Below are 21,354 nucleotides of genomic sequence, written 5' to 3'. Positions count from 1 at the left end.
TTATTATTGCGATTGAGTCGCTCTTTTGTAAGAAGAACCAAATGTCGTGGCGAAAGCGCGTGTCATACTCACGTCCGCCAGGTGGCAGTAATGCTCTTTACAACGCCCATCTAGACAAACATTTGAAAAGAGGAGGAAGTGACAACACACCGTCGACAACTTGACAACATGGTCTTTTGCGTCGCAATGCGCTAAGCATCGGTGGAATGTATCAAATGATTGGCTCTGTGTTGCAATGCGGCGTCATAAAGCGAGTGTGGAGGTGAAGGGGGTGATTGGAATTTTGTGTCATTTATTGACGGCCACAGGACTCCAATATGTCCCTTCGCCGGAGACTTTTAGACGGGCAAAGTTCGGCGAAGTCAATGTGGTAAGTAAGTGGACACCACACCGAAGAAGAACACTTGTCCCACGAGAGCCATAACCCGCCTGTTTTCCAAAGCACCACAACAGAAGACCTGTTTAGCATTAGCATTACACTAGCAGGCGAGCAGTGTTATTCTTTGGTATGACATAGTGCATGCATCTATGCGAGCGAGCGAGCAGTGTTATTCCTTGGCATCACATAGTCCATGCATTTGGCTCTCTTTGTTTCCCAGGAGGATCAAATCTGGCAGCTCCTAGCCAATATCCTGCAGACAAGTACTCTGTCCATGGCTGGCTGCACACAGTTGAAAAATGGTGAGTTGCAGGATTTCCCTTCGTGTTGGGAATCAAGTCTCACAATCAAGTGGAAGAAACAGGACTAACCTTCTCCCGCAATCAGAATGTCGCTGATGAAGGTTTTCCTTCCTCCGTCTGTACTATGTAGTCACCCCCGAGTGCAAGATGCTGGTGAGCACAGGGCTGTGGAGGAGTGGTTACTACGCCGGCTGGGTGTATGGAGCCGGCGAGGCGCGAGGAGTCTCCAGCCGGGAACTTCTCGTGGCCCTCGGCTGGCTGCTTGCCGCTGGAATGCTGGAGAAGCGTTTGAGCCAGCGAGTGCAACAGCTGGACAAGACGCTTGTCCCTCCCATACTTGTACAGTCAGTCGTCATTTGCGCATGCCATTCAGTCATTGACAAACACGTGAAGCTTTACTGAATGAAATTCACCATGAGTTTGAACCACAAGTAGGCAGCGGCCTGCAAAATGATGAGGCCCCCTTGAACCTTGCCACCTTTCAGGCTTCAAAGCTATCCAATTCCAATTTGAATGGCCCATGCATTCACTTGGTTACACGTCGTTAATATGAGCTCTTGTTTTTTGGGTTTCTAGATGAAAGTCGAGCTCCCTCAGGAGCCCCTGGTCGAGTGCAACTCAGTGAGAAGACTTGAGTGGCTCACTGGTAGCCTGAGACACCAGGGGCGCATGCTGATGTCCATGCAGGATGAGCGAGCCTCCTTGTTACATGCTGTGAGGATTGCACTTCTACAAACAAGAATAATGACCCGCGGTGCCACACACAATTGGAAGTCGTTTACTTGAGACGCTGCAATCATTGGAACGTCAATTCAAATGCGCAGACTCTCTCCAAGCGATAGATGATCTCATGTTTTCATATCTTTCAGGTTTTGTCTGCTAGCCAACCTTCTCGGTCATCTTCCCCGGGTCAAAGCTGTGCTGTGCTGCGTGAGGTGTGTGCAATGCATGAATTACAACTTGGAGTGCAACATCATGTTCATTCTTTAACGTGTTAGCTACTCCTAAACAGAGCTTGTAGTCAACCCAATCGTACATAGGCCATGTCATTGTTTGTGTTTCTAGACGTGCACTGGTGTGCAGGAACTTTGTGACCTCCTTGAGTTGTACCTAAAGTGGAAGCAGGTGGAGAATGTTTTCTGGACCTGGATGGTGAGTTGGATTGACTGGAGCCCTGATGGGAATAGACAAAGCGTGTGTGTGTGTGTGTGTGTACATGTAGGAAGCGTCAGGACTTACACACGAGCAAGACGCCGGCAGCGCCACTGAGATGCCTTCACACACGAGGGCAGCAGCGGCTGCGTCCCACCCTGGACAACGGCGGGCTGTGGAAAAACTGGACCACGTGCTGCTGAAACTGAAAACAGTGCAGGTGCTCGATGACACACGCGTTGTCATACCATATACGTAACACGCGACATTAACCCCTGCCACCTTATTTTGAAATGGACACAATTGATACAAATGGAAGATACAAAAGCCATCAAATTACGAGACAAATTCCCATTTTTCAATGTAGCACTTTGTTCGACTTTGCTGTACTTTATCCCGCCCAACAGGAAGTACAGAGGCCGGAGACAGGGGACGTTAAGGACCCAAGTGGGAGACTTCAGAGTAGCACGGACACTTTGGCTCACGCTGTGCCTTCTCTCGAGTCTTTGCCGCCAGTGTTTTGCGTCTCCCGAGCGTACCGAAGCAGATTCCAGGCTGGTAAAAGAGTCACAAGTTTTCACGGTCCAGTTGAGCAAGCAGACGAGCTTCAAGCGAGTCAGGTCATAGGACTGCTTACTCAAACGGAGAGAAAGCTGCTGGAGGGGAGGAACGCGCAGAGATTGGCCAAAAGGATGCAGCTCCAGGACATGATTGGCACATTGGACCAACTGGTGTTTGATTCCGCCGGGAAACATTTTTTTCAACCAACTTCTTTACATTCCAAATGACATTTACCTGGCTTGGGCGCAGGATGGCACTGGAGCCGAGAAGCAAGCCCCCCAAACCCTAAGCCTGGGGGGCCATGCAGTGATGGATAGATGATAGACTGCAAATCTGTACTTGTGTCACAATCTCAATCAGTCTCTTATTATTGTTGAGAATCTCATCTGACATTGAAATCTCCAAAAGTGAATTGTTCTCCTTTTTTTCAATGTTTATTGTCTTTGGAGATGATCCCCCAAATGCAGTGTCAGCCGGATGAAACATCAACGACGTGGACAAAACCAATAAGCTTGCATTGCAGCTTTTACAAAAAGGAGTTCCGGACCCCATCTCTCGATCATTTCTCACAGACGACTACTCCTATCTTTGAGCATTGCACGGACAGGGGGCTGGCTGACTCAAGACAAACGTCCATCTTTGACCAAATCATTTGCTTTTCAGGAACTTTTGTCGTTTGGAATGCTTGCTTGGCCACGGACTTGAATAATGAGCCACGCACGATACGGCGGCGCCAAATTTCCGCACGGCTTTCCCTTTCGAGGGCCTTTTGTCTGCAATCGCCAAACCGTAGCGAATTGAAAATGAAGACTCATCCATAGCTTATGTTATTCCTAAAAGAGCGGCGGGAATGGATCATGACAGACAAATTTCTTCCAGGCAGCAGGTGGAACCAAATTTTCCATCTTTCACCACCAACAGTAGCTGCTATTGAAGCAATCACCAGCTAATCAGACAAGCCTCTTCTTCTGAATTTTCAGTGTCGGAAATGTTTTGGAGCGCGCTTTGCGGTGGTCTCGGAGGCGGGACGGCGGGGCAGGCGCGCCCGACCCAGGAGGCCTGCTGGACTGGCGATGGATAGTCCGCGGGGTGATAGAGGAAGCAATATGCTCCTGGTTGACATTTGTTCTTCACACTCAGTGCCAAGTCGGTAGGTGCCAGGGGCCGACGAAGCCCGTCCGCGTAGATGCTGAGCATGTGGGAATCTGGAAGGATTTAGCCCAGCCGTCACACCATGACACTGGAGCGTAGTCAAATGCGGGCGCGCACATGAAGACGCTGCTCCACGTTTTATTGTATCTACCTCGATCGAAACGTGCGTCACATTGTTCAGTCAGCTCTTGGATTGTGCTGGTGGGAAGGATGCCAAACGTTTTGGGGTTACTTCCAATGTCAGGACAGCACACTGTCAAGAATTCCTGCACAACAGCCACAAAGTAGACAACATTTGGAAAGAGTCTTTTCAAGCTGCTCTGTCCAATCGGCGAGACGCTGATGTTCATCTGTTTGAATCGCGAAGCGTTTGACTCGAGCTGAGAAGTTTGAGTCTGCAAGCTCGGGCCTCTAAACAACCAACAGAAGCGCGGAGCAACGTCACCTACTATTCTCTCTCTCACATGTCGCAGTTGGGAGAGAGAGAGGCAGGTTCAGGCAGGCAGGCTGGCTGGCTGGCTGGCAGGCAGGGTATCAACTGGCCTAAACTGGTGCTTGAGAATGGAAGAGCAAGTATACCTGAACACATCTTTGCTCCAAACATTCCTGGTTGAGTGTGCGTCGTCTCTCCCAGCGCTGGATGGAGTCCTGAATCTCCCGACTCAACTGACGCGGTGCTGACTTGTGCTGGTCAAAAGTCTTAATGTGCTCCAGAGCGCCGTACGTGGTGGTCAAATAATAGGAGCCTAGGAATAAACACGTAGAAAGGATCAAGGGGGGGTCACGGAGGGAGGGAGCCAGCCAATCGTTTGTGAAAGAGAAGAGATGCTGCACCTTCTCCTATTGTTAGCGTGGGGTCCATCAACTCCATCATGTATTCCACGTCCAGCACTAAATCGGACAGATTAGATCTAGCCAGGACATAGATCATTACAGGCAGGAAGTCATCAGCTCCGTGGGCCCGCCCTGTCAAATCATGCGGTGCGGTCAGCACGTTCCTTTATTTCCTGCTAGTGCAATATGATACCTGCACTACCTTGATACTCAAAGAATACTCCAGCAGCAAAATAAGGAAGGCATGGAATCATAGGCTCAACAAAGAAAAGAAGCAGCTTCTTTGTATTCCGTCAGACAATTCCATGTATACTGACTGATAAGAATGTGTAAGTACATTTGGAAGCCCTTACCTGGAGAGCTGACAGACATGGAGTCATAGATGATTTTACAGGCCTTCAGCAGTAACTCGATCTTCTTTGGAGGAGAGTATTCAAGATGCAGATTACTGAGTTTGACGCTAATCTTCTCCATCGCCGGGGCCTCTGGGACGGCAGTGGTGACTCCCAAAGCTGTGGTGGTACTGCCCAGAACTGCAGACTGATACAGGCACAATTGCACGGACGACCTTAGCGGCGGCGGCAGAGCGTGTCACTTATGTTACTCGTATGTTGCCGTGCCTGGTTGTGTGCCAGCTGCTTAAGACTGCCATTGTCGGTGTGCAGCTTCTTCAGACTGCCGTAAACGGGCTCCCTCAGTGGCTTCAGTACACTCTTACATAGAGCCGCTTCCACGATGCTCTCTGCGGGGTCACAAATCAGCCTTCTTCATATGGAAAAAAGAAAAGAAAAGAAAAGAAAAAAGCCGCCACTACCACCCACATATGGCATACCAGTTTGTCTGTGAAGATTGGTGCTGCGGCTCCATCATGGCCTGCAGTTCGGTACTTTGCAGCAGGTAACTCTTCAACTGAGTCATCATCTGCCTGATCTCTTGCAAGAGCTCAGTGGAGGTGGAGTGCTTGGACATGGTCTCGAGGGTGAACGCCGGTGGTCTTTCACCTTTCAAACGGCAACTCGTTTAAGTTGGGCCAATGTCATTCCATTGGAAGCTGGAGCATTTACCCGGTTGCCAAAATAGCTGAGCGGGTCTCGAGCCAGCTCCACGAGCGTCGCGAGAAGGGCGACGGTCGTGACTGATGAGGCGGTAATAACAGTAGACAGGCGGGAACGAGCTTTGCCCAACATGACGGTGGTCGGTTTCCGCGTCATTTTGCTGCCACCATTTTCGGACAGCTTACTAAAAAAAAGGGGGTACGCCAAAGTTAGCCCATGCACTCATTTGCAACCTTTCCAATGTGTCTGTCATGTCAACAAGGGAACAATCCATGTGCAAATCATTTCTCAGCTTTGCAGGTCATTTTCAAAAGTTCACAACTGGTACACATGCTCTTTTGGACTTGACCTACTTATGGTTTTGATCTTGCTCCTGGTTTGCCTCCCCTCCTCCTCCTCCTCACTCCTCCTCCTCCTCTTTTCTTCAGTGCTGCTGTTAGAGCAGGACATCGCATCTGCTCCGAGCACGGCGCCCCCCTTGAGGAGAGTACAGTGACACGTTCAGGCCTCTGCGACGGGGAGGGGGGCCTACTTTTTGCGGCACTATTGTCAGGCGAGGGCGCTTTCTTCCTTGGCTGAGGTACGGGTCGAGCGGGTCTCTTGGCTAAAATGTCCCGTTTGTCCTCTTCTTTGTCCTGGCTTTCTCCACCTGGCGTGTTTGACAGTTCTCCGCCCTGGGCCACGGCGCACGTTTTCTCTTCCTCTCGTCGTCCTTTTCGGCCCTTGTCGCCAGCGTCCGTACTATTCCCGGAGGAAGCGCGGCGCAGAGGAGCAGGACGCAGGGAGGGCACGGGAGGTCTCGATGGAGGAGGTGATGTCAGCGCTGTCTTCCTGTCTTCTTTGTCCCCCGGCCCCAGCCTTTCAGCTGCAAACGAGCTTTTGTCCGTGGAGAAGAGCAGGCCCGTCCCGGAGCCCGATGGTCCCAGACTGGGGGGCCTGGGAGGGGGCACGCTGAATTTGGTGTCCTGCTTTGAGGTGGTCTTACCTGACTCGTGACTTCTGTCTTTTCCTTCTGATTGGATTCTCCATGAGCAAGTAGGAGATGATGTTTTTTCGGGGTTGTTGATCAGTATTTCTTTTGGCTGCTTGCTTTTGGTGTCTCTGCCAGAGCGATGGGGTTGATATACAAATGAACCGTGTTGGGATCCAGAAGATTCTGCTTTGTTGTCTTCTGGTTCATAGCTGATGTCCAAAAGTCTGCAATCCATAGAATGGCAAAGTGTCATAGCTAGGCTGTTTGTATCATTGCAATACCGCATACTAATCATCCCCCAAATAGAAGACGCAAAGGTGATATTGCTGATTGTCAGATTAGGAAATGCTTTGTCTTCTTAAGCTACCGTTCTTTTAGTCAGACGGGGAAAGAGGATTTGACCTGTTTTGGCTACTTCCTGTAGAAGAAGAAAGAAATCTCATATATTTGAAGAAGAAAGTGTTAGCTGATCTGTTGACGTGATTCAATCCCAAGTCGATCTCTCTCTCTCTCTATCTCCCCCAAGTGTATGGATGGAACCTGCATACCTGCACCCATAGCAGAGATGATCTCCAGCTCCTCTTCTCCGTTTGCCATTGAAATGCCTTGCGGGAGTTTGAGTGGCGCAGCCAGGATGTCCCTGTTTGGAGTCAACATCTTATGTCAAGTCAAGTAACGAGTGCGTTGCGCATGTTGCCTTTTCAACAAATGCCGCCTCTTCCTTTCTTGTTCTTCCAATACAGCAGTAGGAGCTCTTATCTGAATTGCCAGCGTGTGGCAGCCATTTTGCAAACAAGGAGATGCTATTATGGCTGATTTATAGGTGAAAGTGTGCCAAATACCACCTTTGTTCACCAATTCAACTCAACTGTGTCTATAGCAGAGTCTCTATGTGTGTGTGTGTGTGTGTGTGCGCAGCACCTGCTGACACAGTAGAAGGAGACGAGTTTGTAGATGTCATCAAAGAGCAGAGCCGAACCATCTAAGTGAAGAACTGCGGAAGAACAATCACAGTGCGCTTATGTAAGCGCTACGTTCTCGAGGCTCGAGCGATATTAAGGAGCACCTACACGTCTTGTGCTGTTTGACCTCCAGGTCGCGGATGGGCACGACTTCCTGCTCATCGGGCAGGCGCAGCGACAGCGTCATACGTTGCTCCTCTGAGCTCTGAACCAAAAAGACCTGCAAGTACCCCACAGATAGATGTTAAACAATGCAATGGACGGACGGATGGAAGCAAGGAAGGAAGGCCAGTTGGAGAAACTTGATTTGGATTCCGACCGAGTCAAATTTAGCCTTGGGTTATTTGTCTCCTTTGGACACTTGCTATGTTCAGTACATTTTGGGGTTGGCTTGAAGCTTCTTGTGTTTGTTTCCAAATGTGACCTCGCTCCACCCATACCAGCACCTGCCAGACCACAAGTGGCGAGGACTAAGCGAAGCCTTTTCTGTTGCCGCTCCTTCCTTCCTTCCTTCCTTCCTTCCTTCCTTCCTCCTTCCTTCCTTCCTTCCTTCCTTCCTTCCTTCCTTCCTTCCTTCCTTCCTTCCTTCCTTCCTTCCTTCCTTCCTTTCCTTCCTTCCTTCCTTCCTTCCTCCCTCCTTAAATGTCAGGCAAGCCCCGTTTCTGCCTATCTTCAAAATATGTGTGAGAGTGTCTCCTCACCCCTGCAGCCTCCTCTCGCAGGATCCTGCTGATTTGTTCTTGGCTAAGTCCTTTGGTAAGCCACACAGATGTGGCTCCCCACAAGAGATCTATAAGGCTCAGCGTCGGCGAGACTGGTAAGATGTCAGGGGGAGAAGGCAGGGCCGAGGGGAAGGAGGCTGACGCTGCATGGGCTGGGGCTGAGGGAAGAGGAGCTAAGCAGGGAGCACGCTCAGCTTTGATGGAACTCTCCAGGAGAAGCAAAGGAGACACGGTGCGTGGGGTCGGCGAGAGAGGCGGTGGGAGAGATGGAACGGGCGGGGCGGCGGCTTTACACATCAAAGTGGGCGGAGGGAGAGGAGGTCGGGAAGGGATTTGGGAGGACTTGACCGCGGGGGCGGGAGGCCTGGGCCGACACGGCTTGGAACAAGTGTTGTGTGCTGCTGCTGCTGCTGCTGCTGTCAGAGTGGGAGTTTGCCTGTCAAGGACAAACACAAGGTTAGACATTCCGTGCTGACAACTTCAAATCACTTTTTGGTTTGCAAAAAGAGACCTTCCTTTCCTGTAGAGCAAAAAGGGGTGAGCAATGCAGACCCTTTTATGCTTCAAGTTCCCTCTCCCAATGACAAGAACACAAAAGACACTGGTTTGTTACGCGGTGCGTCCCAAAATGGCCATCTTAACAACAACAATCTTTCTTATTCATAAGAGTAGCAAAAAAGATCACCTGATCACCCAATGACTCCCTATGACTCTATTGGAGCTCTACTTAGCCTTCGATCTGAACCATGTCAGTGTTGGTATTAAATGTACTACAAGGGACAATAAATGGAGTGTAACAAGGACCATCATTGTTAATACAACGAACGATTCATTCTATTTGTGACGACGCTCACTATCGAACAAGTCGAAACGATTAGCGACAGGCACGTAACAGAGCAGAGCAAATGTCTTTTTGCAGCAATTAGGATTAGCAAGAGCGTTGTGAGCACTAGCCGCCGATTAGCGGCACCTTCGCCAATCTGCACGCAAAGCCAGTGAAAATGTCACGCTGTCTCTGCTCATTTCTCCTCAGCTGTGTGAGAACATGCAAGTTAAAGATTAAAAAGATTAAAGTCCCAATGATTGTCACACGCACATCTGGGTGTGGTGAAATTTGTCCTCTGCATTTAACCCATCCCCATGTGATTTTAATCCATCCCCTGGGGGAGAGGGGAGCAGTGAGCAGCAGCGGTGCCGCCGGGCTCGGGAATCAGTTGGTGATCTAACCCCCCAATTCCAACCCTTAATGCTGAGTGCCAAGCAGGGAGGCAATGGGTCCCATTTTTATAGTATTTGGTATGACCCGGCCGGCCCGGGTTTGAACCCACAACCTTCCAGTCTCAGGGCGGACACTCTACCACTAGGCCACTGAGCTGAAGTTGGACGCAACGCCCTAGCTCTGCCCCGGCCGAAGAATGAAATTCTTTTGGCCTCGTGCGGCACGGGCTGGATGAGGGAGGACACTCATTGGTTTGCCTAAGACACAACAGCGACTCAAAACATCAACAACAAGTGCTAGCGATGGAGGTTAAGTGTGCTGTCATTGTTGGTAGGAAACTTCTCACGAAAAAAACATGGCAACTGTTTTGAAAAATGAAACTGCATCGATGACGTCTCGCTTCGTGATATGCAGCTCTCATCATTATTCAACGCATGCATGCAGTAAGAATGATGTTCATATTTCCAACAGTGAAGCCTTTGAATTTTCAAATAAGCCACTTGCAGTTGTGTTTTTTCATCATAGCGTACGCTACCGTCAAAGTTGTTGGCATGTGGCAGACAGGCTTGCATATTTTCAAGTTCAGCATAAAGTTGCGAGAGACTACTTACGACATACTAACCCGAGCGACGTCAGGCAAACCGGATTCAAATGAAACAAGAGGAATCTGTAAGCGTTGACCTATTATTAGATAGCGAGCGAGCGAGCGAGCGAGCCACATCTGTTTTTCCAACTGTGACTTGTTGACTTCCACCCCCAACTCGTCCTTCCTTCCCTTCCCTTCCCTTCCCTTCGTCCACTTGTACTAGATTTGTCCAAAAAGGCGCAGTGGTTCCAAACTCACCCTGTTTCCTGAGAATCAACGCTGGCTTCCATCATAACTTCTCAATGGACTGTTGGAGTGTACTCAGTCACTTCCTTCTCCTTTTGTGTTTGCTCTCGTCTCGGCTTTACCCAAATCCCGCCTTCTCTCTGCCTGGTTCTTCCCCCTGTTTAGTCAAGCAGGACTGAATCAGGGGAAAATATCTCAATGTGGCAGCTTTGGCCTCAACTTCCTGAGCTGTAAGACAGGAAGGGGCTGACAACTGTGGTCAACTTTCCTCTGCACTCTTGTCTTTTTCATTAATGGCATGTATCATATTTAGTATTAGTGCGTGTCGTGCTTTAGTTTCTTCTCTCATTGCGCTAAATCAAAGGCGTGCTCTCACACGTTCACGCACAAGCAGTATCTATGCATGTATGTATGTATGTATGTATATATATATATATATATATATATATGTATATATATATATATATATATATATATATATATATATATATATATATATATATATATGTATATGTATGTATGTATTGTCCAGGCTCCACCTTGTCTCCTCCCTCCCTTCCTTCCTCCCTCCTTTAAAGGCTTCCAGATGGCTCCAAGCTTACACAGTGGAATGTAAAACTTCATGTTTCTCTCTCGCCTCAACAAATGTGACGCACCCCAATCATTTCCAATGACGTTGCTTCCTTTTTTAACTGGTTATAACCAATTGACGATCTCCAAGAGGTTCTGAGAAACACTGGTTATTAGCTTTGCTAGCTTTGCAAGCATAACTAAAAGTGATGCAAGTGAAATACACAAGCAGGCTGGCTGGCTACTCTTGTGTACTGCGATTGCAGCCAGTGCTGTCAAGCTACACTTGGTATTTGGACATGCATGTGAAGTGAGCATGTTGACTGTGCAGCTGCTTCCTGTGTAAACAGCAGCACATGACTCATGCATGCTCACATTCTGCGCTGTGTGATTTCCACCGACAGCTAACTGCCACTGGGTGGAGCAAAGAGCCAGAAAAATGCACTCATTTAGTAGAATCCAAATATTTTGAAATGCATGATTTTTTTCCCCCGCATAGTTTATGATGAGAAAAGTACTTTTGTTCATCTGCGTTCAGTGTGAGCTGCTAAAATGTTCATTCTACGTAGATAAGGTGAGCGCTGGCTGAAGTGACTAGTCAGTGGAAGTCCCCATCACGTTGATTTCCTGAAGGTGACTTGATTTTTGATTTCCGCAACCGGAACCCCAAGACCAATGGTGGAAACTGAGCTACTATGTCCACAAACCTGGCCAATACAGACACACACACACACACACACACACACCCTAATTTGCCACATTGCACTTTCATAATAATGTCATGGTCGAAAGATGACATTTGTCATGGTTCATCAGTCATCCAAAGATGCAATGTCATATTCTATATTGCTACCATTAGCACTTGGCTTAGAATGCTAAAATGAAGTGTCTGACAAATGTCTCAGTGTTCCTGTGGTGATTCATGAAATCATGGAGTGATCGTTTATCCTTCAAATCAAGCTCATGTGCTCGGATGCAGCCGTTGCCATGTGGATCTTGTTGCTGCCGCCGCCGCCGCCCGCTGCCTGTACTAACTACCTAACTACCGCCGCCTCACAGTGATGCATGTTGCATTAATGTTGAGGTGAAGAGTGGGAGGTAGAGGCCAAGCCGAGAGAGAGCGAGAGAGAGAGAGAGAGAGAGAGAGAGAGAGGGGGGGCTATGCAAGAGGGATGGAGACAAGTGCATGAAACTGTTAGATAGATTGATAGATTGATGGATAGCATCCTGTTACTTCCATTCTAATATGCATGGTGTTTTCCCCAATGGTACCCCGCTATCAGGTCAATCTAAATCTGAAAGCATATTGGAAAAGAAAACACAGAAGATAGTACAGTAGAACCGATAAATCACAGATTACTAATTGAATGAGAAGTGCAATATTATTATGAAGGGCGAAATATTAAAAAAGCAAGAGAAGAGAGGAAAAGTTGCTCTAACCCTGGAGCTGTAAATGGGAGAGAGAGAAAGAGAGAGAGCGGCCGAGAGATGTTGAATTGAGGAGCTGCATGGAAAGAGGGACAGAGAGAGAGAGAGAGAGAGAGAGGGGCACAGGAGGAGGAGGCTTTGCGTTGGTGTGTTGGTTGGCAGAGAGTGTGCTTGTCAAAAAAAAACCTTCCTCTGACAGAAGGCATGATTCACAGTAGAGAGAGAGAGAGAGAGCAGGAGAGGAGGAGAAGAATACAAGCTACTGAAAGAGAAAAGCACCGATCAAGATGTGAGACGCATCAATAAGAGGCACGGCACGGCACGGCACAGATGCAATCCTGGTAAGGAAAAACAATTGCGCATGCATAATGGGCAATGCATTCACAAAATGGGCTGGAAGAACGAAAGATTCTGACCGCGTTGCTAAGGGTTTCCGTGGTCCAGAGGAAATAGAGCAGGTGGCAGGAACACTGATGAAATCGGGATGCTGAGATGCAGGGCGGACAGAAACACAATGATGCAGTGAAATGGAAAAATATTTGATGGAGGTGAATTTATTTGTGTACAATGCCTATTATATATATATATATATATATATATATATATATATATATATATAATTATATATGAGGATATACATACATTTGTGCGTTTATATATAAATATATATATATTTTTATTTTTCTCCCCCTGCTACGTTATCTTTGCGAGGGAGCCTATCCCAGCTGACTTCAGGCAGTAGGCGAGGGACACCCAGAACTGGTCGCCAGCCAACCAATCGCAGGGCGCACAGGAAGGCCGAAGCTCGGATTGGACCCCACGACCTATTGCGGAATGTTTTGGCTTGAAATTGTCTTTCATTCCCCAATGCATTTCAGTGGGCGTCAATTAATGGTGAATTTGGGTGTTGGCGGGCCAGCCGGGTCCGGGTCCACGTCCCGTCCCGTCCCGCTCTGTCAAACGTGCTGCTGCTCCACAGCATACAACACCTGCTCAATGCCTTTCTTACACGAAGCTAAGTGCCTTGTCAGGCCAATTTATCTTTCTTGTACTATGTCTGTCATTTTGTTGAGAAATCCACGATGGCCCTAAACATAAGTTACTCGTGTGTACTGGGCTTTGTGTGATACTGAGGTGACTTCACTGAGTTGAATATGAAGAGAAAATGAGTTAGAGTGGAGTAGCCCAATTCAATATGGCTACCTCGCTGATGTGCGTGGAGGCAGAAGCCACTCCAAGTTGCTTTAACGGTAGCTCCGTTTAAATGTCATTGATGGTGGTCTTTCTTTTTTTTTTCTTTGCCAATATGTGAATGTGTTGCCCACAATGAGAGTCCAGCAAAGACGTTGACATGGTGAGCAGCGTCATCTTTGTTTATTTTCCACAGATGGATGACTCAAGTCAACAAATAGAGCAAGAATGAGGAGAAGCTTTGACTGGCTCCACCGTGCTCTGTGCCTGCCTTTCTAACAATTTGGCGGATTAAGACGCAACTGGCTACTCTCCGCATTCTTTCTTCAGATCGCGTGGAAGAAAAGACTTCACAATTGACGCTTCAAACTTCCCCCGTGTCTCCCGTCCACCCTTCCCACCGTCGAGCTTCCAACAAAACATGGGCAAACCACTTAGCCGCCCAGGCTGCTTCAGGAAGAGCTCTTGTTGCCTGGAGAAACATGCCGTTTTGGAAAGAGAAGTGAGAGGTGGCGACGTGATGACGGAAGGGGATACGGCGCGGCTACGTGCCTCAACGCTCCATCTACGATACCATGTGCATCAATCAACAAATTGACAGCCACCCCACCATCACCACCACCCAGCACCACCAGCAGCAGCAGCAGCAGCAGCAGCAGCAGCACCACGACGTGATGCCGGAGGCGAAGGGAGCTTCAGCTACTCTGCCAGCGGGCTCCCTAAGGGTTAGCAGATCCCAAGCCGAAATGTTTCAGCCTCAGCCTTGCGCTCTAACTCCAAACCCCTCGTTTGTTCGCCGCCTCGACGAACGAGCCATCTACGATTCCCTGAAACTGGGAGTTCAGGACACTGACGCCGGCGGTGGCTGTCCTTCGCCCGGACATTTCAACAATCCGCTCGGTTTCTCCGGCCGTGTCCACGTTCTCAGCACCGGCGGTGTCGTCGTCATCGTCCAAAAGGCACCCACCATCACTATCACCCCTCATCCCGCGGACAGTAGCAAAAAGTAGAGATGGTCGTCACTCCTGGAAAGTTGTCACACCTCAGCAACACCTGGAATGTTTGGACATGGCTCCAAATGACATGATGGCCCAAGGAGGGGGATGTTTGAACCCAGCACACTATCCTCACCCAGGGGGGGCCGTCGCTGGCGTCCCCTCTTATCTCCCCCTTCTCTGGCTCACCGCTCTCATCTGGCTATCATATCGCCAGTCTTCTTCTCACCTGCCAAAGCTCGCCCTAGTCAATCTCAAAGTCTACGTTGTTCGCCTCCTCACGTGATACAACCGAGGCACTATTCGCAAAGCCAGAGCCTGAGGATGTCGCCGCCCCACGAACTTCGCCGTTCGCCCTACCGAGCCCCGTTGGTCCAACTGTCTGCTCATGACTTGAGCAGGACCTGAGGGAGCAAGGGGGGTGGGCTGTGGCGAGCGAGAACGGGAGTGGGAAAGGGAGCGGGAGAGGGAGATGGAGGAGAGGCTGGGCGCAGCGAGAGTGGGAAAGGGAGAGGGAAAGAGGGAGACTGGAGAGAGAGCGAGCAAGAGGAAAGGGAGAGGAAGGGAAACCACTTTTTGGGACCTTTGGCTATGCTCGACCGCTTCCTCTGCGCTCAGACAGAGACTCTGTCTTTTTAGAACCTGAACAGGTCTTGGACACGACCCCTCTTCTACTTCCCCAGCCTTCGCCTTCACCGAGTGGCGCTCCAAGGATGGGCACCGGTGCAGTGGGTCGAAATAGAGCCGGGTTCCAAAGTAGGCTCGGATATGGCTTCTAAAAGCGACAGTGTGAGCCCAGGCTTTGTTGAAAGCAAGCCTACTTGTGGCCTAAGGTAGTCTCTGGAGGGTGGGAGCGTGGCTGAGGCGGACATCATGACTGGATACATGGCCGAAATAGAGTCGGAAGCTGGAGCAAATACCGAATGGAGCCAAAGCGAGTCTGAAGAATGGCTCTGAGAAAGAATGGGCTCACAGGTGAAAACCAGAGCAGGAGGGAGGGATTTGGAAGGGAAAGTGCAATCTGGAGCACAAGTGGAGCACAATGTGGCAAAAGCTATCAACAGAGAGGACAAAGGAGCGTGACGAAACTCGGACGAGGTGTCACTCAACCCGAACCCATTGCTGAGACCCGACCATCCACGTCACATCATGGAGATAACGCACAGACTGGAACTGGATATGATTTTCGAATGAAGGCAGCTATCGAAACGGGACTGAGAAAGAAAGTCCAAGGCCTGTGGAGAAAGCACCCCGAGACCAAACCAGCAATGTTGAGCAGTTGAGCTCAGACCCAGCCGCAGTATTAGAAACTAACTTTGAAAAAGACGTCATGACCGTGTCTTCGCATGAACAGCGGGCGCCGCTTGAGGTGGGACCGACTAAGGATATAGAGAAGAAAAGTAAGAATGACGCCAGCAATCAAGAAAGTAGCCACAGCAACATCCATCATGCCCAGGTCGACAAAGAGCCTGTGGATAAAAGCCAAAATGCCGCTCCAGGGCAAACACTTGCGGATATGGGCACAGATATTATACCCAGCCATGTTGGAAAAGGGTCCAAGAGCCACAAGTCCAAATCCTCAAAGTCCAGTTCCAGGTCCCGACCCGGTACGGCCACAGGGTTGAGACCCGGGGCGCTCAGCCCACGACTCGGGAAAGATCTCGCAGATCTGGAATCCACAGGCCCCGCCGAAGGCATTGAGTCCACCTGGCCTCGTCGAATCATGGTTAGAAAGAGAACTGTTCGGCAAGGTGGAGCCGTCCATAATCTTCCCATCCTTCCGCCGCTTCCGTCAGTTATCTCGGCCTTAGAAAAGCGCCGGCCACATTCCCATCTCCATTTCCGTCCGGGCCACCACTCGGAGAACCCGCTTTTGACAGATGTGAGCATTTTTGCGGGCCGCTGCTCACTAAAAGAGCCCCCCCATCAAGAACAAGTTCAAGGAGCCAATTTAGTGGGCAGAGCATCCCTGAAAGAGCAGAACCTGGAGCACTGGAGGGTCTACAGAGACCTAGAAGATCCCAGAAGATGTATAACCCGGGAGAAACAAGGCCATCTGACAGAGAATAGATATGTGAACGAGGGAAACGATCCTATTGGGGAAAGTGACCAAAGCGCTAATAGAATGAAAGAAACACAAGTCAAGGCAAAGACCGCAGTTGCGAAACAAATGGCGGAAGAAGTCGAACAAGAGCAGATCAAAATAATAAAATCCCAAGAAAAAGTTCAAGAGAGTGGAAAGAAAGATGAAAGGCACGATGAAATCATCTGTGACAAGATGGAAGAGAAAAGTGTCAAAGGTAGGCAGTTGCAAACGTTGGAGGTGGTGGTGGCGGCACCGGCGGCGGTGGCGCCGGCGGCGCCGGTGCCACATGTCACCAATGAAGAAGAAGGATCCTTTGGGGAGGAGCACCAGACCACGGAGAGTTGGGATTCAGTGCTCCAGATGGTCAACACTATATGGGATGATGGCGCAGGAGGTGATAGCGATTCTTTCTCGGGTTCCCTTCAACGCTGGCCTCTCCTTCGGCCCCCGCTCGGCTTCGGAGGCTCCCATCCTCCGTCTTCGGCAGCCTCGGAGCTCAGCTTGTCGGAATTAGAGAAGCGAGCCAGAGAGCTGGATTCGGACTTGGAGCACCTGGATCTGTCTCGGAGCCATTCGGACGGCCAGGATTTATACCGAGCGTCGTCGCCGGATTCTCAAAAGGAGACGTACCGAACCCATCCAAGGCCTCAGCGAGAGAAAGGATCCGTCTTGACGGGTAGGCACAATCTGATTTTTGAAGAATAACGCAAACTATTTGCAATTCTGAGATTGATTAGGGGAATCGATCTGAAACTCCAGCACAAAGGAATCAAAACGGAATCATGTAGCACTGTCATTGGAAGTAGGTGGCAGGAACAGGCTTATTTCCCCAAAGACTGTATTTTTATACTAGAGAGTGCCAGGAATAAGTGATAAACCCATTGGCCTTATCATTACCTATCTTGTCTCTCGGTGTCCATAATAAGAGACATACAATTACATTGACTGTAAATGGGGATGAAATGTGTCAATGGTTCCTAGTGATCTCCCCACTATCTTTTGGAGCGTTCGTAATGTCAATTCCATAGCACACAATATTGTGCGTTCCCAATGTTTCATCAGTATGGAGATGCCACACAAGTGTTCGAAATGTCCATGACAACTGCTCATGACAGCAGTGGAATAAACCACTTGCTCTTTTTTGAAGGAAGGAAGCAAACTAAATGTGTCTGTTTTCTAGGATTGGGAAGCAAGTGTCAGGTCCGTGTGGAATTCAGTTCCATGCTAATCCCGGCTACTGACGCAGAGCAAGACACTGTCGGGTGGTCATTCAAATCTCCTGCTGGGACGTCCACAAGGTTAGTCTCAGTGTCAAACGTCTGCTTCTATCCATTCAACCCTTTAATAGTTAACAACGGACTAAGCTGCTGACTTTGTTGTTTTTCTTTCTTTCTACATTTGACCTACAAAGAATAACAAGCTTTTGACAATAGTCGGATAGTCATTGACATTTTGCCCTAATTGCACTTTGGATGAATGTAGGTATTGTTTTTATTCTTTGTTGTTACAAAGAATGCAAGGTCTTCAGTGGTTACATCCATGCACAGTATGTTCACGCTAAAGATCCAGTTGATGTCCAAGTTACAAGCCGTACATGAAGCTTTTTCCTTCCGTTTCCTCATTTTGCAATGGGAGCCGCTTTGTATGTCCCAGTAAGACAATGCGCCGTGTTTTACATTCCAAATGATGCCTCCGTTCAACTTGGAAGGCACTGTACAGCAAACAGCATATAGGTTCTGGCACAAAGGCCGTCATACTAACCAGGCAGCGCGGCACGGCACGGCACGGCACGGCACAGAATAGCACGGCACAGAATAGCACGGCACAGAATAGCACAGCACAGCACGGCACGGCACGGCACGGCACATTGAATGGCTTAGCAACGGTGCAATCTTTCTTGCAGCCCCAATAAAGAGGACAGCTCTCCAGACTCCAACCTAACGCTGGAATCGGACTCCAGCGGCGTCTTTCTGTCGTTATCCAATCAGAGTCAGGAAGGGGCTGGCTCTGACAGCGACCAGCCAATTAGTGGCTCTGACCTCGGCAGCAGCAATACATCACTGGAGAAGGACGGCGATGATGGCGCTTTAAAGGAATGGGGCAGGGAGGAGAGCGCCGAACTCCAATGGTGCTATCCCTCGCTGCTCAGCACCACCTCTCGTGAAGACGTCCGAGAAAACGTCTGCGGAGACCATGAAGTGAGAGGGAAAGATGGCCATGAAACAGGAAGAGCATTTTCCACTTATGAGTCCACACCGGACCGATCAGACGCCGTTGAGTGTGAAGCCATGCGGCCGAGAAGGAAAGTTACCCTCGTGGCAGAGGAGCCCCTTCTTCCGCCATCTCCCTTGAAACATCCCATTGATCCTTATCGCAAGGCAATTCGAAGCTCAGGGCTGGACAGTGGTGACATTGATCCCTTTGCCCAAGCAGATAGCTTTGTTTATCTTGCGGTGTCAGAAAAAGATGGCCCCCGCGGAGACATCTCCAACCTGGTCACGGATTACTCGGCCGGAGACTTTGAGACAGAGAGCGTGCCCGTGCAACACTTTGAGCGCAGCGGGAAAACGCGTTTGGAGCAGTCCGACGCGGAGCCGGTTGCCAGGGCGCCGCCGGCTCACCTGGCCCCACCCCGTAAAGCAGAAGAAGGAGATTTCTTATGTACTGACAGCTTTGTATACCTGGCTGCTCCAGCTTGCCTCCTCTTAGGCCCCGAAGGATCAACGTCATACAGTGGCAGGTATGGCATGTTTTCTTTGTCTCCACTTGCTGGATCATTTGGGTGGGAAATGCTCAAGAGCTCCGGATTGATTCCATTTGGTACTTTTTGTTTGCCCATGCAAGCCTTCCATTTTGAGTGTACTGGCTGGCCATGTTCTAAATCTGCGCTGGCTGCCAGAAAGGCAGCAAAGTCGACAAAATTGCAAATTTCAACGCGTCTCTTCTTTTTCCAGGGAGTCGGATTCCGAAAGTTCTGGCTCCGAGCCCGTCGACGAGTCCGTATTGGGTTGCGGTTCGGTGGCCGGCGACAGCGACTGGGACTCGGACTTGTCCGACTCGGGTGCCAGTCGGCCCTCCAGAGCTGCCGGCGGCGCTAAATCCACCGGGGCGGCCCGACACAAAAGACTGCCGCCGGCGGCGGCGGCGGAACCGCGTTGGGACTCGTTTGGAGAAACGACAGAACCTGAGACGCCAGAAGAGCCCTCGGTCGAACAAGAGCAAAAGGGCAAAGCAAAGAGGCTTCCCGTGGGATCGGCAGACGACGGCGCCTCGGCCGAGCGCTCGTGTGCCACCAAAAAGGTCACCTGGCAGTTCAAGCCGGCCCAGCGCTCAGTGTGCACCGGAAGTCGGAAAGAGAAGGAAAAGGACATGGCGTCGTTTTCATCATCATCAGAGGGCAGGGGAAGTGAACTTGGCGGGCACCGGCCTGCCGCTTCTTCGTCATCGTCTTTAACCTCATCCCCGTCCTCCTCCTCCTCCTCCTCCTCCTCTTCTGGTTGAACAACGAAGAACTTTCTCAATCGACGGCTTGAACAATCAAAGCCTGTTTTTGCTCTGGCTTTTAATCTCGCAGCTAGCTTTTGCCATTGCCTTCTTACGTACGTCCTCGCTGCAGAAAGATGCTAACCACGTGCATACAGTCGGCTCATCAATTTGAATCAAAACACGCAGCCGGCCGGCCGGCCAGCCAGCCAGCCGGCCGGCCGGCCAGCCAGCCAGCCAGCCAGCCAGCCAGCCAGCCAGCCAGCCAGCCAGGGAAGGTTCAGACTGTCAGAAAGGCATCATTTAAAAGATACACAGTTGGCTAATTGCACACAATATGATCTTGTTGAATGTACAATGCAGACACAATTACGAGAACAGCAAAGTGTATCATGTTGATGGTGGTTCTTCACTTCGAAAAGGTACATATGTGAGAGCTGGAAGCCAAAAATCTCCAAATATTTTCATTTTTCGCTAACTCGTGGATGTATTTACCAACAAACCTTTAAGAATTGTCAAGCAGTTCAGTTTGTACAGTTGATTTGATAAATATTGCAGCGTCGTATTTAACAGCGTGTGTGTGACCAATATATTTTCAACTTTGAGCCTTCAAGTCTATTTACAAAGTATGCGATGAACATGCGCGGATGGAAGCATCCCATCTTATTGGAGGCATTTATTGACATTTATTTTAGACTTGGAAATGTGAATGTATTGATCATTGAGCAATATGCTTACAAACCCATGCTATGTGAAAAACGAGTGATTGGTGTACTTGACTGTAGTTTATGATGCGTTTCATTTTCTGGCTATGACTTTTTAGATAGCATTCCTTTCAGTAGAGCTATTATTCAAAGAGGGGTGGCTGTCAAACTCATCCCAAGTCAGATGGCACAGTTTAGTCTTTCTCTAAGATATCAATAATGATCATTCTCTGTTTTTTTTTGCCACTTTTGTTGGTGCAAATAATTACAAGTACATTTGAACGCTGATGTGTTATTATCTTGCTGGAAATCCTTCGATTGTTTTTCCAATTTCAACAATATGATGAATCTGCTTTATTTGGTGCCATTTAAAGAACACAGTGAATGTATCTACTGTTTCATAAAATAGTTTCTAGTTTTGAAATCATTTTGATTTTGAAGAAATGTCCACATCCGTTTTCAAATGTTGACCACCTGAGTTGACAATTAACACTCAACGGAAAGCCCTAACCTCCATAGTCGTTTGCCAAAACGGACGAATTGCGAGGTTAGGCGGCGCCATTTGTCCCAGAAACAGACAACCATTACACGAAGGGACGAAAAAACACTTCTGTTTGTCCTCAGTCCGTCCTTTTTTTTTTTTTTTGTTTTGTTAACTTGTCCCTTGTTATTGGTCCGCAATTAACCAATATATGGGATCACTTTAAATGGCACAACAAAATATCAATTCAAAAAAGATCAACGGAAAAAAAAA

At 49.1% G+C, this 21,354-nt stretch overlaps 3 protein-coding genes across 5 annotated transcripts; 2 read left to right on the top strand and 1 right to left on the bottom strand.

Annotated features, from left to right (window-relative positions):
• Positions 1–146: 146 nt before the first annotated feature.
• On the top strand, positions 147–2,806 carry tedc1 (tubulin epsilon and delta complex 1). Its single transcript, XM_037241530.1, has 8 exons — positions 147–370; positions 600–681; positions 812–1,020; positions 1,258–1,395; positions 1,551–1,616; positions 1,747–1,833; positions 1,904–2,053; positions 2,241–2,806. Exons 1-8 carry the CDS (start codon positions 236–238, stop codon positions 2,619–2,621), a joined length of 1,248 nt encoding a protein of 415 aa, XP_037097425.1. The 5' UTR covers positions 147–235; the 3' UTR covers positions 2,622–2,806.
• On the bottom strand, positions 2,807–10,518 carry rin3 (Ras and Rab interactor 3). The gene is given in 19 exon segments (XM_037241724.1): positions 2,807–3,599; positions 3,698–3,812; positions 4,126–4,292; positions 4,381–4,512; positions 4,734–4,920; positions 5,001–5,145; positions 5,237–5,366; positions 5,369–5,381; positions 5,445–5,619; positions 5,669–5,681; positions 5,789–5,912; positions 5,914–5,934; positions 5,936–6,502; positions 6,505–6,632; positions 6,957–7,048; positions 7,330–7,402; positions 7,479–7,590; positions 8,072–8,528; positions 10,156–10,518. Coding segments are annotated over 19 exon segments (2,949 nt in total). The 5' UTR covers positions 10,188–10,518; the 3' UTR covers positions 2,807–3,333.
• On the top strand, positions 9,475–21,354 carry LOC119116265. Of its 3 annotated transcripts, none has more exons than XM_037241522.1 (5): positions 9,475–9,641; positions 13,529–17,089; positions 17,594–17,711; positions 18,317–19,153; positions 19,365–21,354. In XM_037241522.1, exons 2-5 carry the CDS (start codon positions 15,658–15,660, stop codon positions 19,912–19,914), a joined length of 2,937 nt encoding a protein of 978 aa, XP_037097417.1. In that variant the 5' UTR covers positions 9,475–9,641; positions 13,529–15,657; the 3' UTR covers positions 19,915–21,354. The 3 variants fall into 3 exon arrangements, with proteins under 3 accessions (XP_037097417.1, XP_037097415.1, XP_037097418.1); XM_037241520.1 differs by lacking the exon at positions 9,475–9,641 and adding an exon at positions 10,863–12,482; XM_037241523.1 differs by lacking the exons at positions 9,475–9,641; positions 18,317–19,153 and having other exon boundaries at positions 13,448–17,089; positions 19,368–21,354.

The sequence above is a fragment of the Syngnathus acus genome, chromosome 22, assembly GCF_901709675.1.
Source record: "Syngnathus acus chromosome 22, fSynAcu1.2, whole genome shotgun sequence".
Taxonomy (NCBI): Eukaryota; Metazoa; Chordata; class Actinopteri; order Syngnathiformes; family Syngnathidae; genus Syngnathus; species Syngnathus acus.
Note: the sequence above shows the minus strand (reverse complement) of the source record. Positions and strands in the feature narration are given on the sequence as shown.

Excerpts from the sequence above, each read along its gene's own strand:
- tedc1 (XM_037241530.1), top strand. The coding sequence starts at position 236 with ATGCGGCGTCATAAAGCGAGTGTGGAGGTGAAGGGGGTGATTGGAATT. Across the intron at positions 371-599 it reads AGTTCGGCGAAGTCAATGTG|GAGGATCAAATCTGGCAGCT; the intron begins GTAAGTAAGTGG and ends TTTGTTTCCCAG. Across the intron at positions 682-811 it reads CTGCACACAGTTGAAAAATG|TCACCCCCGAGTGCAAGATG; the intron begins GTGAGTTGCAGG and ends TGTACTATGTAG.
- LOC119116265 (XM_037241522.1), top strand. The coding sequence starts at position 15,658 with ATGACCGTGTCTTCGCATGAACAGCGGGCGCCGCTTGAGGTGGGACCG. Across the intron at positions 17,090-17,593 it reads GAAAGGATCCGTCTTGACGG|GATTGGGAAGCAAGTGTCAG; the intron begins GTAGGCACAATC and ends TCTGTTTTCTAG. Across the intron at positions 19,154-19,364 it reads TCAACGTCATACAGTGGCAG|CAGGGAGTCGGATTCCGAAA; the intron begins GTATGGCATGTT and ends CTCTTCTTTTTC.